This window comes from Ruditapes philippinarum, unplaced genomic scaffold, assembly GCF_026571515.1.
Source record: "Ruditapes philippinarum isolate M1 unplaced genomic scaffold, ASM2657151v2 ctg1048_1_1_1_1, whole genome shotgun sequence".
In the NCBI taxonomy this organism is placed as follows: Eukaryota; Metazoa; Mollusca; class Bivalvia; order Venerida; family Veneridae; genus Ruditapes; species Ruditapes philippinarum.
Window position 1 is genome coordinate 41231 of NW_026858880.1, and position 17488 is coordinate 58718.

General features: G+C 32.2%; 1 protein-coding gene across 5 annotated transcripts in view; it reads right to left on the reverse strand.

The window, feature by feature from the left end:
* Nucleotides 1-17488, reverse strand: part of LOC132754558 (putative phosphoenolpyruvate synthase) — a 51258-nt gene that overhangs the window by 8565 nt on the left and 25205 nt on the right. For 3 of the 5 annotated variants that reach the window (XM_060745200.1, XM_060745201.1, XM_060745199.1), the window contains exons 19-30: nucleotides 17211-17282; nucleotides 16430-16536; nucleotides 15679-15751; nucleotides 14322-14414; nucleotides 13221-13388; nucleotides 11843-12001; nucleotides 3692-3823; nucleotides 3111-3195; nucleotides 2300-2388; nucleotides 1688-1909; nucleotides 804-971; nucleotides 464-535 (exon numbers count right to left, since the gene is read on the reverse strand). In XM_060745200.1, coding sequence (XP_060601183.1) covers nucleotides 464-535; nucleotides 804-971; nucleotides 1688-1909; nucleotides 2300-2388; nucleotides 3111-3195; nucleotides 3692-3823; nucleotides 11843-12001; nucleotides 13221-13388; nucleotides 14322-14414; nucleotides 15679-15751; nucleotides 16430-16536; nucleotides 17211-17282 — 1440 coding nt within the window. The remainder of the gene's footprint in view (nucleotides 1-463; nucleotides 536-803; nucleotides 972-1687; nucleotides 1910-2299; nucleotides 2389-3110; nucleotides 3196-3691; nucleotides 3824-11842; nucleotides 12002-13220; nucleotides 13389-14321; nucleotides 14415-15678; nucleotides 15752-16429; nucleotides 16537-17210; nucleotides 17283-17488) is intronic. The other 2 variants (XM_060745203.1, XM_060745202.1) reach the window with 2 other exon arrangements.

The window sequence follows — 17488 nt, forward strand, 5'->3', positions numbered from 1 at the left end:
ACACATTATATTACAAACATAACAGCTTGTTAACAGGAAAATGTCAATGCATCAGAAAGCTGTCCTGCATTTTGTAGAATACTAGAGAGCCCTCGATAGTCTTGCTGTCTTGATATAAGATATGTTATATTCATTGTTGTTGTATTTTAAGTCACATCAACTCTGTTAAGGTGATATTGAAACTTTCCAACTTTTCTGGAATGGGAAGATGTCAGATACTCTTCTGTGCATTATTTCAGTGACAAATGGGCATCTAAGTAAAACTGACATTACTTAAGCTAGCTTGATATCTTCTTAATAAGATAGAATCCAAAACTCCTGACAGAATTCTACCCCATAGCAGTGATGGGGCAAGTAATATGAAGTCAGTCACCATAACCACTTGGTGACAGAGGCCCCAAAATCATTGTTAAATGTTAAACATAAGCAAATTGAGAAAAACAGACCTTGTGATATAACATACCTCAAGAAACAACAGATCTGCTAGTCTCTGGTAGGCCTGTTTGAATCTGTCACTCACTTCTACTGCAACAGACTGGAATATAAAATAATATAACTTACGGAACAAGCTATCAGGCTATACAGTAAAACATGTCTATAAATATTGGTCTCAAAAAACAAACAGAAACAGTAATCTTTGTGTAAAAAAAACGAATGGTCTTTGGAAAGAAAATACAAAACTTTGACATAATCATTTTACTTTATTATAGCATTTTACAGATGATTTCAGCATTTGAGTGTCAGATTCTAGAGATGATCACAGCATATGATAATTATTACATTTGTCTTATAAAAGAATATACCTTGCCAAACTCCCTCTGGCCGACAGCATCCCTGGCTTTTTTCACTAACCATTTCCGCAGTAGAAACTTTCCAAATGCAGACACAGGTGATTTTAACTGAGAGATTGCCTCCTCTAATGTTGGTAGATCCGTCTTTGTTTCTTCATATGCATGGGACTTCAATATTGACTGTAAAATTTTATTTACAAGTTTATGTGAACTGAGCAAACAGTCATAATATAAACTTCAGGCAAGTTCATTTCCTATTGCATTAATTCAAAATTGGAAATTTTTTGAAGTTTGTTCATTTAGGAGAGTTTCATTAATATGAACTCACATGACAGAGTTAATGTTAAATAGTTTAAACATTATTCATTTAACCCTTACCACGTTAAATATCTTACATCGAATTGTCAATCAATTTGAACAAAAGCATTCGTCATTTTAGGGAACAGTTTTAACAAATGTGCCGCGTCACGACAAAACCAACATAGTGCGTTTGCGACCAGCATGGATGCAGACCAGCCTGCGCATTCGCGCAATCTGATCAGGATCCATGCTTTCGCTATCAGTTTCTCTACTTGTAATAGGGTTTGTAAGCGAACAGTCATGGCGCGGCTCATATACTGACTGAATAGCAAACAGTGCTATCAATGATCATGCCAGCACTGATGGCATGGCTTTAATTTAGTTACAACCAGCAAAGTAAGGGTTTAAACACGGCTAATGAAACATTGTAGCTTATCTAGATCACTCACTAGTCCTTATACTTAAACATACTGGTTTCATATGAGGAATATTGGATTTGACCAGGATGAATAAGGCTTATGAGGCAGACACCTTAACCACTAGAGCATCTCTCCCCCTGTGACAAAGTTAAGGTGTGTATCTTGTAATTACTATACCTTTATCACTTTTGTCAATTTCTGTGGCTCTACTCTCCATGATTTCTCAGTAAATTCTGCTTCCCTGATACACCTATGTCCATGTCTTGCCATAAAATCCTTGTATAGACATTGTATCTCTGTAGGACATTCATTACTCGACAGATAGAGTACAGACTCATCATCAGACTTCTCCAGAAATTCTTTCTCTTTGCCCAATTTAATCATCATTCTTGCAATCTCCTGTAATTTTCAGTCAAATTCAGCATAATTTCTTAATGAACTTTTTACTACACAACAATAACAAGTACTTTAAATAATACATTAATTGTAATAGCTGCTTTGAATGGAACAATTGCAAGTTTTCTATTCTTACTGACAGAAAACCATAGAAAGTTGAAAACTACAGATGTCTGACTGAAAACCAGAGATGTCTGACTCAAAGCTATAGATGTCTTATCTAAAACAATAGATGTCTGAAAACTTTGGTACATACATTGTTTTAGGAACATCTACACAATCTACGATACAAGCGTTCTAAATCAAGGAAGAAGGTAAGATTATAAAGGTACATCATTTGTACTTATCATTTAACATATATTGTATACATTTGTAGTTGTATGACATGCTAACCTTCATGGCTTTAGGAACCTCTGCACTATATACGTTATTACACTGAGACAGCAACAAGGCCACATCACTGTAATTCTCTGTTGTCCATTCTAAAAATAGAAACAATAACACAGTTCCAATTTTTTGTTTGCTTGGTTATTATGCCTATTCAACACATTTTTTTAGTCATACCTCCATGGTCAGTCCACCTAATAGGCTTTCCTGGAAAACGAACCAGTAATTACAAATTTCTCTGACTTCTTATCCACATGATTTCTGATTTATTGATGAAAAATAATTGGCAATCAGACATTTCCTCAAAATCAATTGTCACAGGGAAATTTCTAGGATCACAAAGGGACCCCTGGATTACAATAACAATGTTCTCCTTCTCCCTATTGAGCTATGCAGGCACATGTCTTACAAATTTCCATAGATATATATATATATAGTCAGTTTGCATCCACAGTAGTGTAATCACTTAAACTGTTAATGTTTGAAAGTATATGTTTACTTAGAAGAAATTCCTCCCCCCAACTCCACAAGAAATTCATATAGAAAGGATTTAATAAATAAAACATAATTGAGCCGTGTCACGACAAAACCAATATAGTGTGTTTGCGACCAGCATGGATCCAGACCAGACTGCGCATCCGCGCAGTCTTATCAGGGTCAATGCTGTTCGCTTACCAACCCTATTACAAGTAGAGAAACTGATAGTGAACAGCATGGATCCTGATCAGACTGCGCAGATGTGCAGGCTGGTCTGCATCCATGCTGGTCGCAAAAGCACTATGTTAGTTTTGTCGTGACGCGACTCATATTAATATACCATCTTTTCCCCCAGATATAATACCCATGATTATACCACCATAGGTACCACTCCTAGCACTTTTATGAATAGTAGTTTCCCATATCTGAAAATAAATAAGTAAAACTAAGCAACATGGGAAAAAATGCAATGCATTAACCATCAGATTTGAGTCAGAGCAAACTGTTTAGTCTGTCTGAGCTCTAGACAGTAAAGTAATCAACATTTGAATTTTTTATCATGAAATCCCTGAATTGATAATGAATTGTTAATTAAGAAAAATCATGCTTTTAAAGATTTTATTCAAAATCCATAACAGAATTATCAGTTTGCACAGTTGCTTCAAATCATGATTCATAAATCATGCAGGTTTCAAGAATATATATGAGATATGAAGTTGCATGAAAAATTGAAACAAGAAATGTCAAACGACACATATGCCCCTCTTTCTAGCCCTTGACTCACTTTATTGGCAATTTTGTTATAGAAACTTGCAATAAATGGGTACATGGAAGTGTTCAGTTATGGAAAAAAATAATAATAACCGACTAGTTACAACCAATCAATATGTTATAGGTTAAGATACAAATCATATTATTCACCTCGTAGTAGTCAGGAAGTTGTCTATCTATGGCCTGGTACAGGTTATCAGCAGTATCACAATCAGCACCCACTGTGTATGTTTTTAATTTTTCTGGCCAACTATCGGCAATCTTTATCTTCTTGTTACTTACCTGATGTAAAAATAATCATGTACATTGGTACATTCTTGTTAACTGATATGTCACAATCATATATTCATAATGTACTCATGTATATATAATAGGAAACATTAAATTATGTATGAAATGTATGTAAAAAGGCTAATCACAATGATATAATTAATATATAAAGTATTTGGTTTCAATGTTCTTAAGATAACCATTCAAATTATCTTCAATGCTCATGCAACAAAAGAAAAAATTTAAGCATGTAATTTTGAAGAAAAAACAAGCAATCATTATTTAGAAACTGTAAAAAGGTTAGCTTTAACCAAAATGCATTCTAATTTTCAATAACATAGAAACATTTGTTTATCTTTATCAATGCCATTCACAATTCAGAAATAAAATGAAAATGGCATAATTCTGCAGCAAATTTATCAATCTCATCTATAGCTTGCACTTGAACTCTGTGGAAATGTCGTACATAAAAATGTACCATTATGATATTCAATCTATCAACTGACTAAAAGTAGGTTGTAGGTTCTAATTTTCTAAACAGATGTAATGAGGGAGCATCTGTATTAAATACCATTATGTGTTTAGGCAACATAAAATCAAACAAAATAAGTTCCATTAAATGTAATGCAAGTCACATAACATGGGTATTCAAGTATCATTTTAACACTAATACAAGGTTAAAAGCAATAGGCCACCAGATTAGCGTTAATATTAACCAAAACTTCCAAATTGTGTTAAAAATTAAACATTGTCAAGTGTACAAATTAAACGATTTCTTGTAGTGTAAGGAGCTTATTATCCACAAAAATTACACAGAAATTTCCCTTCTTCCAGAGTAGTTAGTAAGACAGTCAGTTGAATCTTTGTGATAAAAAAATAGTAAATTATATTTTAAATTTGCATATTTAAGTAAAAGTTTTACTTTGATTGTAAATTTATACATTTCTTAAACTATAGGTATAGCTTTCATAAATTTGATTTTTCTTTGAAGATTTATTTTACTTATCTGGAAACATGCTACAAGAAGATATAGTGTGAAAAAAAAGAAGAGTCATATCCAAATATAATACAATCAGCTGGACAGAGACCTAACTTAACTAGAACTATCACTAAATGTGATTAATACCCCCACAAGACTGCTTCGGAAATGAGGATGTTACTAGTAACAGAATACCTTGTAAAAGAATTGAAATATAGAGTTATGGTTGTGGGCAATTAAAGATAGTTGTGGTTCTTATATGTTGCATTTCCTTTCAATGTGGTTGGCCATTGATGAAGTTTTATTGAATTACTGTGTAATAAGTCCAGAAAGATAAAGAAAAGGAACAAAGGGCAATGACTCTATAAATACTGAAGATAGAGTTATAGTTCTTGTGCGCTGCACTTCCTCTTATTGTGCTTGATCATTGTATGAAGTTGTTTTGAATTCCAACCAGTACGTTTTAAGTTATGCTCCTGACAAGGAAAAGTATCAAAGGGCAGTAACTCTGTATTTTGTCAAAATAAAGTTATGGCTCTTGTGCACTGCACTTCCTTTTGATGTCATTGACAACTGTATGAAGTTGTATTGAATTCCAAACAGTAGTTTTCAAGTCATGCTCTGGACAAGGAAAAGTAACAAAGGGCAAAAACCCTGTAATTAGTCAAGATGGAGTTATGGTTCTTGTGCACTGCACTTTCTCTCAATGTGCTTGACCATTGTATGAAGTTATATTGAATTCCAACCATTAGTCTTCAAGTTATGGTCCGGACAAAAAAGGCAATGAAAAAGCAAGAAAGGGCTATAACTATGTAATTACTTTAGATAGAGTTATGGTTCTTGTGCACTGCACTTCCCCTTATTGTGTTTGACAATTGTATGAAGTTGTTTTGAATTCCAACCAGTTGTTTTCAAGTTATGCCATGGACAAGGAAAAGTAACAAAGGGCAATAACTCTGTTATTAGTCAAGAAAGAGTTATGGTTCTTATGCACTGCACTTCCTCTCAATGTGCTTGACCATTGTATGCAGTTATATTGAAATCCAAACATTAGTCTTCAAGTTATGGTCCGGACAAAAAAAATCAATGGAAAAGTAACAAAGGGCAATAACTCTGTAATTACTTTAGATAGAGTTATGGTTCTTGTGCACTGCACTTCCCCTTATTGTGTTTGACAATTGTATGAAGTTGTTTTGAATTCCAACCAGTTGTTTTCAAATTATACCCCGGACAAGGAAAAGTAACAAAGGGCAATAACTCTGTAATTAGTCAAGATAGAGTTATGGTTCTTATGCACTGCACTTCCTCTCAATGTGCTTGACCATTGTATGTAGTTATAATGAATTCAAACTATTAGTCTTCAAGTTATGGTCAGGACAAAAAAAGCATTGGAAAAGCAACAAAGGGCAATAACTCTGTAATTACTTTAGATAGAGTTATGGTTCTTGTGCACTGCACTTCCCCTTATTGTGTTTGACAATTGTATGAAGTTGTTTTGAATTCTAACCCGTAGTTTTCAAGTTATGCCCCGGACAAGGAAAAGTAACAAAGGGCAATAACTCTGTAATTAGTCAAGATAGAGTTATGGTTCTTGTGCTTCCTCTCAATGTGCTTGACCATTGTATGTAGTTATAATGAATTCAAACTATTAGTCTTCAAGTTATGGTCCGGACAAAAAAAAAGCATTGGAAAAGCAACAAAGGGCAATAACTCTGTAATTACTTTAGATAGAGTTATGGTTCTTGTGCACTGCACTTCCCCTTATTGTGTTTGACAATTGTATGAAGTTGTTTTGAATTCTAACCAGTAGTTTTCAAGTTATGCCCCGGACAAGGAAAAGTAACAAAGGGCAATAACTCTGTAATTAGTCAAGATAGAGTTATGGTTCTTGTACACTGCACTTCCTCTCAATGTGCTTGACCATTGTATGTAGTTATATTGAATTTTAACCATTAGTCTTCAAGTTATGCTCCGGACAAGGAAAATGCAAAGGACGTCTGGACCGACCGACCGCCTGCCTGCCCGACCAACCAACCGACCGACCGACCACCGGGTGACACCTATATACCCCCCCCAAACTTTGTTTTTGGGGGTATAATTAAAAGTAAAGAAATTAGAAATATAATTACAAACAACATGTTTTATTATAACAAAGCTGTAGAAAATGGACATCATTAGTATACTATATGTGTAGAAATAACCGCGGGGGCCAAATTTTTGAGATCTTCACGGTGACATTTAATCCGTGAATTCTTGTTTAGCGCAAATATTTCTACACCAATAATTTCTTTATATTATCATATTTTCGCGCTTCAATAGAAAAATGTATATCAGCATGTTACTATAATAGTGGTTAATTTTGCGATGTGGAAATATTTGCAATTTTTGGGATGAAAAATTTTGATCATGCAAAAATTATTTCTTTTTAGGCAAACTTCTTCTATCATTTGAAAACACCTTTTCATGCAGCTTACATGAAAAAATTTGACTGTTCAGGTACAGAGGTTTATCTTTCTCATTGCTTGTGTCTAAACAAATCACACATATTGTAATGAAACAATATATGTGTTAATAACATTATAGCTTATTCATATACAGTGGAACCTGTCTAATCCGAACTCGTCCGGACCAGAAGAAAAATTTATTAGAAAGGTTTCCAGATTAGAAGGTTTTTTACATGTTTGTTCATGTAATTGGCAGAATAGTTTAAGGAAAGTAAATGGGAATGCATTTGAAATTGCAATATTGATATTTTAATTTTGAAATCTCTTATCGTTCATTTAAATACATGTGAATACAAAAATAAATTAAAAAAAAATAAATAAATAAGCAAAAATGTTATATCCTCCAGGGTAAGTTAATCTACAATGTTAAACAGAAGGCTGGGAGAGATTAAATTATTTGTACCAGCATTAATTTTGTCAATTGTTGTTTACTCTTATCCGATTCAGTGATAATCCGAATTCACTGACAGTTTCCATTAATTTTCATTACCTTTACCTTTTACCTTCTCCTTCTTCTGAGCATTTAAGCCAAGATGGCTTGTAAGCTCCTCCTATACAGTATTATCAAGATAACTTCAGTAAGTGTCACTTGTATTAAATCTTTCACTTTGCCAGCTCCGGTCGAGTAAAGTTACTAAATCACATGTCATTAAATTCATTACAAAGGATTAAAAAGATATTTCTATTACATTATATCAAAATATTTATTGAAGGTGACTAAAAACAATCAATTAAGCAATTATAATAGATATCAAGGCAAGCTAAGTGTAATTTGCATATTAAAATTAAGGTTTTCAGCCATTAATCAAGCGAAATTACTCTTGTCAGTTTGGTGTATGTTTACACCTGCAAGATGTGCGATTTTTTTGTTATTTTGAATGTAGATGTGAGATTTAGCAAAATCTGTTCGGATCCAAGAAGTTAATTTTAGAGTAAATTAAGGGCAAACATTGAAAAAATCGTCCGGAATTTGGACTAGTCAGGGACCGGATCCTAAAGGTTTTTTAGTATTGAAAATAGAACGAAAAAAATCGGGACCGGACACTTCGTTCGGATAAGAAAGGATTCCGGATTAGAAGGGTTCATATTAGTAAGGCTCCACTGTACAAAAGAATGTTTCAAAATATGACAAAGAAATTTGTGAACAGGTCCTTTATCAAACTAACAATGTATATTTCAAACAATTATATAAATAATAAAGGTATTAAACAACTGAATAGAGCGATTACAATAATGACATATTCTTAACATGTACCTGCTTTATCAATGATATCACAAAATCTGTATTAAATGCAAGAAATCATACATTCATAAATATTTCCTCACGCAAAAAGTCCACTTTTTGAAATTGGCATAATTTTTGTGACGCATGAATATCTACTTATGAGTGAATATTATGATACTACAAGCAATATGATACAAACAAATATATCTGTCATAATGGACCTTTCCGTGTTTACAGTTTTTTAATTGGCTAACTTGTTATCCAATCGCTACACATAGATAATACATAGTCACTTAGGTTGACCTGGTTTGCACAAAAGAAAACATGGTTATGTTTGTGATACTGTTTGTGAGCAGTTGACCTAGCAATGAATGGAAAAGTGGTGGCTAAATGTTCCGCTACGAAAAACTGGAAAGGTCCATATCAGTTCAATTTAACCCCGGATTTCCTTTTTTCATTTCACCGTTAGCCAGCTGGCAGCCAGAGATTTCACCTATAACGTCACCTTGGCGCAAAAAGTACTGTAACTGACATTTTTGAAATTTTACAGGAGACACAAAAAACTGATTTGTTCATTTTGAGTAAACCCTTTTAATTCCTGACAATAATGTTGAAATATCATTAATAAGTATTATTAAATTGGTTTTAAACATTACAATGATTCATTTATGGGTAAAAAGAAATTAGACATTCTTCTTCACTTACATGACTTTTTGCACTGTGATTTTCAACGCAAAAAGTGATGTAAGTGCACTTACCATAGTTTTTGCACTAACTTTAATTTCAAGTATCGAAGTTACTGCATTGCATAGTCATTGAAAAATGTTTATTACAATCAAATTAATTGTAAGGTTTGTTTAAAATAGGTCTTTGTGGATTATGAACCACATTTAATACATTAAACATATGAAAGGAAGTTTAAAAACTGACTATTTTAAAATTAATTTTAAACAGTTACAGTAAATCCAAAGCAGTGTATTTTTTTTAATTTCAAAGTAAATGTAAGCATTAATCACAACAAAATTACATGAAAACTGCAGACTTACTTGATTAAGTCTGTACATGAGCAATAATGAAAAGTGCAACATCCCTCATGCCCCCTAGCACCGACTTAAGCTGTACTCGATTTTCAACACTTAAAAGTGCTGGAATCAATCATTACAGAGGACCAGAAAAAACATAACAACACTGAAGTGAAGATTAACCATGTTTTTTACTGTTGTCATTTTCTAATTTGTTATAAAAAGGGGCATTTAGAGATCTATATATCATAATATCTCAATAATATCCAACCATCACAGGGACATAGACTTTGAGATTTTGGATAAAACCACTAGGAATCTTGAACTTTTCTGAACATTTTTGTTGGATGTAGTCGAGATTTTGGATGAACCTGCTAAGAATCCTAAACTTTTCTTGTCCAACATATCCCAGTGAGATCCTTTTATAATTATCTCTCATGAACAGACTTTAATTTTTATAAATAATTTTGTTTCCATTGCTTCTTCTTTTCAAAATTTTGATATATTGAATTCAAATTGTCTTATTGCCTGCCACTAAACTTTAAAAATTATACGTCATATCACTATCATGGTTTTATAGCTTTGATTTTATATAAAAATTCAGATTAATTTCTGTGACATAATGTGGTTTGGGTATTTGAAAATTCAGATTTTCTGTTTATTAAAGTGTTTTACATGCATTACATAGAGAATGAACTGAGTCATTCTAATTTTTGATAATAGACCCCATTCTATATGTATAAATGTATGGGAGTTGTAGATGCACCACATTAGACTTAACATACTAGCAATTATGGTTTTGACCAATATATTATTGAAACAGATTACATGTCTTTGTCTGCCATGTTTTTATAGAAATTAAAATATAAAAGAAAAACCAATGTTAGCAACTGTTTCTTTCCAGGGCTATAAACAGTGAAATTGCAGTTAAATTTTTATAATACAGTTGTCCTTATATAATACAATAAGAATGTAAATCTTTTAAGCAAGTTTTATCTTTTTTTTATGATAAATAATTGAGTAAACAATTGAAAAAAAAAATACTTAGAGCTTTCATCAATAGAAATGATATTGATGTGTATTGTTGATAATTTTTTGTTGATCAGTACACATTTTAGAAAATCGATATCATAATTTTGATTTAATAATTGAATATCTAGAAATTATGAAAACTCAACCAAAACATAATTATGCAGAAGCATATTTCATGGCAGTGATAACAAAAAATTGTTAGCAAAAATCATGCAATGGTCATTTGTTTGAAACAGGACACATTTATGAAAAGACCATGTTTTTACGGAAAGCATTTAAACAATTATGGAAAAGAATTAAGAGACAAGTAGTACGTAATTATCAATAAATCTGTGTATCATTAAAAAATTTTCATCTTAAATTAAATTTCGTTTTCCACCGAATCAATGACAGCTCTTATATTACTTGAATCATTTAAAAATATCAACAAAATTTGAATACTGAAATATTCCTAAGCTATATTGTTTGTTGTTAAATTAAAACAAAACACTTTCTATAAATGTTAGTTTCCTAAAGTAGATTTATATATAAAATTTGTATTTTAGAAATAATTTTGCTATTTATTAATGCAGTAGTGAAATATTTTAATGCAGTTACAATACTTTTTGCATATTTTAAAATTTACCCTAAAAATAATGAAATGGCTTTGACAAATTTTAAGATGGACAAGTCCATATAAAGTATTTAATATGGTAAGTGTTAAAATTATTTGTCCCTAAAACTTATATTTTCATGTAAGAGCAATAACAGCTATGGGTAAAATAGAGTAATGCATTTTTAGTGCTTAATTATGAGTAAATTGAAACAAAAGCCATCTATTTATATCCTAGGTACAATTTGTTTATTTGTTAGAAAAGCCATACTGTGTGAGAATACAATTTTGTCATCAAGTAAGAGGGATGTGTGTGTGTGTGTATTTGCGCTTATTTATACTCGCCACCGGTTGCCCATATGGGCGAGTCCTCCAGAAGAGTATTAGTCATTTTATTTTTCGGAGGATAGTGCAATTACAGATACAGAAAGATGCCCCAATTCCAGAAGCTTCTCCTGGTTCTTTAGCGTGCCAAGTGTTAAAGCACCCATACACGGGACCTCGATTTAAAGTCTCATCCGAAAGACTGATTAGTAATTTTTAGTTGGCCAGCCCGGGAATCGAACCCACAATGTCGAGATTACAAGTCTCGCGCTCTAACCGATTGAGCTATGCGGGCTGGCGAAGTAAGAGGGAATATAGTTTTCATGCTTTTATAGTTCTTTCCTTAAACTTACAGGTATCCATCGCAACACTTGTAACACAGATGGTTTTTTCTTACGACTATACAAGCTTATGAAATCCATAGTATGGTCTGCTAAAATTTTACCGATCAAATTTGTCTCCAGAGCATTTTTGGATCCTATGGCTGACCCATTCCCTATGTTAGCTTGGTACTGTAATTAAAACATCAGCATGAAAAGAAAAAAAACGAACAAAAAACAACCTCAGATAACAACCCTTTGCAAGGTGAACATTGTTTCTATGCTCTTGTTGCAAGGACAAATGAAGTGTGTCAGTGAACCTACTTACCTCTTGTATCATATAAAGACTGAAACAGATTGATTAAAAAGTGTTAATGTGAAACAAGACTATGACTACCTGGAACTTGGAACATATGCAGGATTAAATTAGAATTAGATCAGGAGACAAGTATAAGTGAGGGGGGAAACTAGATTAGCATCAAAATTACAAGGGGAAAAGTTTTGAAAAAACAACAACAACATCAAACCAAAATACTGGGACTGAAAGAATGTTCAGCTAAAAATAAGGTATTTGAGTAAAGAATCATGAAAATCAGACACTAAAATCAAAAATTCAAGCAATGAATTGGAAGATAACAATGAATAGAATCAAGTTAAAGAAGAACAAAACTATCCTTAAAGATCTTTCACCACAACATTATTTTTGTGTTTGTGGTATTTTAGTTCTTTCAATTTGGCTTTGTCTACTAGTCTTAGGTGGTTCCAGTATTCTTAACTTGAATACTGTATAATTGCCTTTAGGTTATGTGGCCTGCTTTTAAAATTGGTCCTATGACAGTTTTATCTGTGATCCCCTTTCAAAATTCCATTTTGTTTAGTGCCGCTCACTGTTTTCTCGTTTAGGGTAAAAGCATTTTTTTTACTTGGGGACCATACAACGCTTTTCATGGAATGGCACGGAAGTGCCACATTGAATGTCTCATGATAACCTTCGTATGAACACATCTGTTTATGTTTCTTAATTCAAACTTTAACATAACATGTTTAAATGTTGAATACTTCTTAAGCCAGTGCTAGGGGGACAAGGACAGTAGTTTGCACTTTCCAGTAATATACACGAACAGGCTCAATCAAACCAAGCCTGCAACATTTTCAATTTTGCCATTTTGGATTTCTTTGAGGATTCTATCTCTCTACTCTAATACAAGAAATAAAATAAGCACTAAACAAGACAATCATACAAGATCTATTTAAACTATAATTGAATTAGGAGGGAAGGGTATAGATTCAAAACATTACTAACAAACACATGCAAGCAGGAAGTGAGGTAAATAAGGTTCTTTTCACACAATGTGAACATGAGGATATGAAATGGAATTCTGCTACAACAACCTTCCTGTATCATACTTACTGAGAAAAAATTATACACTATATAACACCTTGCAAAAAAGTTTTTAACTTCACGTCCGTAAGTTTTTATCATAGACTCTTTATGGTCATCTAAAACCTGTCCTAGCAGGTTCATCTCTAGAGCACTTTTTTTATGTAGTAAAGAATTTCCATACACTTGACCTATCCACTGGAAAAACAAGTAGTATATACTATTCTTGAATGATATTCATCAATTTTGAAATTCACATTGCTTTATTTTACTTGGATCATTTTTGCCTTGGCAAAATGAAAAATACTAGCATCAGAAATTAGAACATACAACCATAAGAAGTTAAATTATATAAAATGTTTGTTGGTTTGGTTTTTATACTTATTTTAACACATTTTTGGTCATATCAAATAAACCCCTTCCTTTTTAAAAGTTGTCAATAGGGCAGTGTGCTTGACTATTCTTAGTGCTTGACAGTCAAACAAGAGCCTGAATGCTGCAGAATATTTTGAAAACTGCAGAATATTTTTCAGTCCAAAAAGGGTCAAAAGTCAAAATTGCAACAATTCAATGTTAGAGTAATGGGCCTCAAAAGAGTGTGATGTTTCAACCAATTCCCCTAAGTAGTTTTGGAGATACCTGAGTTTGCATGCAAAAAACTTAATGAAAGTATGATGGCGACATGAAAGCTGACACCAATGCTATGGTGATAACTTTTCTTCAAATAACTGACCTACAAAAATTTACCTTAAAGATCTAGCTCTGAAAAACATTATATTCAATAATCACAATCTTTCTAAAGCTTGGGTTATATCATATCCAATAAATAAACAAGTAAAATAACGATAACAATGACATCAGTGAATAGCAATTATACCAGGTGAAACTATCCTAAAATAAGGAATAGAAAGAGTGAAAATGAAGTGACAGTTGCCCACCATTTTGTTACTAAATAAATTAACAATTCTTATTCTTATAGAGGTAAGTAGTCTTTAGAAGGTAATTGTTCCAATGTATATATAAGATTACATAAAAACTGTGACATCCAATTAAAAATTAATAAATTTATTTGCATCATCATGATTTTAATACATTTTAAAAGTCATACAATAAAAAATATATTCTACTTACAGTCAAATTGATGAAAAGTCTCCCACAAGAAACAGAAATACTTTTTAGTGCATTCTTAATCACAGTTCCACCTCCAAAATCTATACCAACAACCTGTGAACATAAAATAATTTAGTAATCCATCTAAACCAAATACAATTTACGAAAGATTACCAGACCTGTTTACCCCATTAATGTCCGGTCAGTAGTCGGAAAGTAGTTTTAGACACTTGTCAGTAGTTTTTAGACCCCAGATTTACAATCACACTTGGTCACTAAATAAAGTCAAAATTGACAACAGGAAACAGTTTGACGGTAGCTGATTTCTTGCGTTTTACCGGCGATTCCTCGCCTGCGGGGCCGCTCAATTATTGGACAGTGCTCAATTAATAGAAAGAGTACAAATTTCCGTAGAATTTTCGTTATTAATTTGTAGTGCGTAGTTTATGCGGCGAATCCGTAGGAAATATGGACAATCCATAGAAGTTAACACGTCTGGATTATTTCTGGATTTTAGGGAAGTAACCAAGTGGTTGTGTGGCATCACAATCAAGTAGTTGATGCATGGGGCAAGTAATCTCAGGATTGCTGTCCATATAGGTTCAAACCCCACCGGTGGCAAGCCGTTGCTACCTTGAGCTAGAAACTTTAAACGTATATTCTCAATTCTGGTTAAATCCAGGAACAGATTCAGCTTATAGCTTTCTACATTCTATAAATAAAATCTGTATAAACTAAACAAGTAATTATCTATATTTTCAAAGTTTCACAAATATCAACTGATAAAGTAATGAAGACCAAAGAAACAAGAAACCATAGGTCACAAGCAACTATCCTACCTAGCCGCTAAATGTAGGCAAATGTCTTCATAAATATTTGAACTAAAATTATCACTTTGACCTTGACCTTTGTTCAAACGGATCCAAAACTGGCACAGGAAATTATTTTTTTAAAGTATGTCATCTTGAATTGAAGGTCTTTACTGATTATTAAACAGAAACAATTTTCAGCTTTAAGGTAGAAATAACATTGAATATAGACAGTCATTCCAATTTCAGTGACATCAATTGGTTCTCCATTTAATAAACCTCAAATATCTTAAATGGGACTTGTCCATCTTTAAATCTAAACAAAACCATTCATCAAATTTCTAAATAAGTTCTGACTTAATAGCAAACAATGCAGACCATGATCCGACAGTTACCAGCAGTTAGCTAACCTAACGGCTCCCTGCACAAGAAGTGTTCAACTATTGACAGACTGACATTACAACCAACATAAGTATAAAAGTGTATCCTCTCTCCACTTTGTAGAGTGACATATTAAATTTTGGCAGCAAAGATATATGATATGAAATATGAAGAATTTTAACTCTTACACTGGTTGCCCTGTCAACAGCTCGTCCAAACAAGGAACCAGTCAGTGGAGTAACAATGCCGGGCATCATTTCACTGAAATATTACATATACATGTACTGTAACAATATTTAAGTCAAACTATTAAAAGAGATTGTAAAACTAAATATTATGAATACATTGATGTAAAACCATGTTTCTTATAATTTATTATGATTATATGACTTATTTCTTCGTAAGAAATGTTGAGGTGGAATTTTAAAGATTTTCTTTACAACGTGACTTATTAAAATTATCAAAAGATTTCTATTTTACTTAAAATTTTAAAAGACCTGCTCCTATCCATCTACTAAGCACTGATCATTCAGCATGATATCCTGGAGATGTCTCATAATAATCATGATAATTCATAATACAAAAATCTTCAGAAATCCACCACATGATCATGGTATGCACTGGTCACATGGTTACATTTTGTAGCCTGCAGTAGGCTAGGGGTTAAAAATTGCAACGGACTGTTCCAATTTTCAAGTTTGGCAAGTTCATTTTAAACATAGGTTAAAGAACAACATATGACAAGAGTTTTGATGAACATTTTCCTTTCTTTAAAGTCACAAATGAAACAGTTGTCATAGCAACCATTTTATCTGCTGTCAGAGTCAAATTGTATATGATTAATGAAAAGCTTAAAATGATTCAAACAATAACAATGGAAATAAAGAAAAAAAGAAAACATTTGATTGATGAAATTTCATATTATATTCATATTATTACCCAATATTTCCAAGAGTAAGTCTTTCTTGCCCTGTAGGTTGGGGTGTGTCAAACTCATGTATTAAATCAAAATCAGTGTCCTGTCCAGTTGTTGTAATTGGTCTGGCCTGAAAATCAAGGACATGTATAAAATATAAATTTTTCTTTTTTTCTGACTCCTTCATTATTTTTTTAATGATGTAAAAATTATTATATATTAGCTAAAATTTTAAGATTATTACAAGTTTTATAACAGTTTTATATAACTATATACATAGCAAATATTCTAATGTAGATAAGACATTTTGATAATGTTTCTGTCACACATGCTTATTGATATGTAGAGGATATTGAATGAAGGTAGATTTAATACTGAATTTATTTAACAAGTTTGATCAAATCATTTTATGCAATCCTAAGGTGAAGATAATACTGGTTTTTTTTCCCAATAAATTGAACAAATTTAGTATTAAATCTACACAATAATAATATTTTATTTACCACATATCCGAAATTAAGATCGGTTTACAGTTCATTGATGCACCTTTAATGTAATGCTAACATTAACAGACTTTTATCCGATGTATATATATGACAAAATGATGTCACATCCAATTGTTACTACACTTGTGTAATATTGTTTTTATTTAACAACTTAATTACACCTCTGTGCCATAATTTATGTGATAAATTGTATATATACTTTAGAAATAATTAAGACAGATAGGTAAGCAAATTAATAGAAAATTCCTGCACAAAAAGTGTTATATGTTACCATACCTGGTTACAATCAATAAATTACCTGTAGAAGATAGATTTCATCTTCATATATGGCCCATTCTATGTCTCGTGGGCTTCCAAAATATGTCTCCACCTAATAAACATAAAAAATATTAAATAAGACCCATTTAAAAATAAGTTAACCCTGTTGAATCTTTATAAAGGACATGTGCTTGTCCCGATTTGACACTATATATCTCGTGGACTTCCAAAATATGTCTCCACCTAAAATATACATAACCCATTTAAAGATAAGTTAATCCTGCTGAATTTTTATAAAGGACGGGTGCTTGTCCTGAT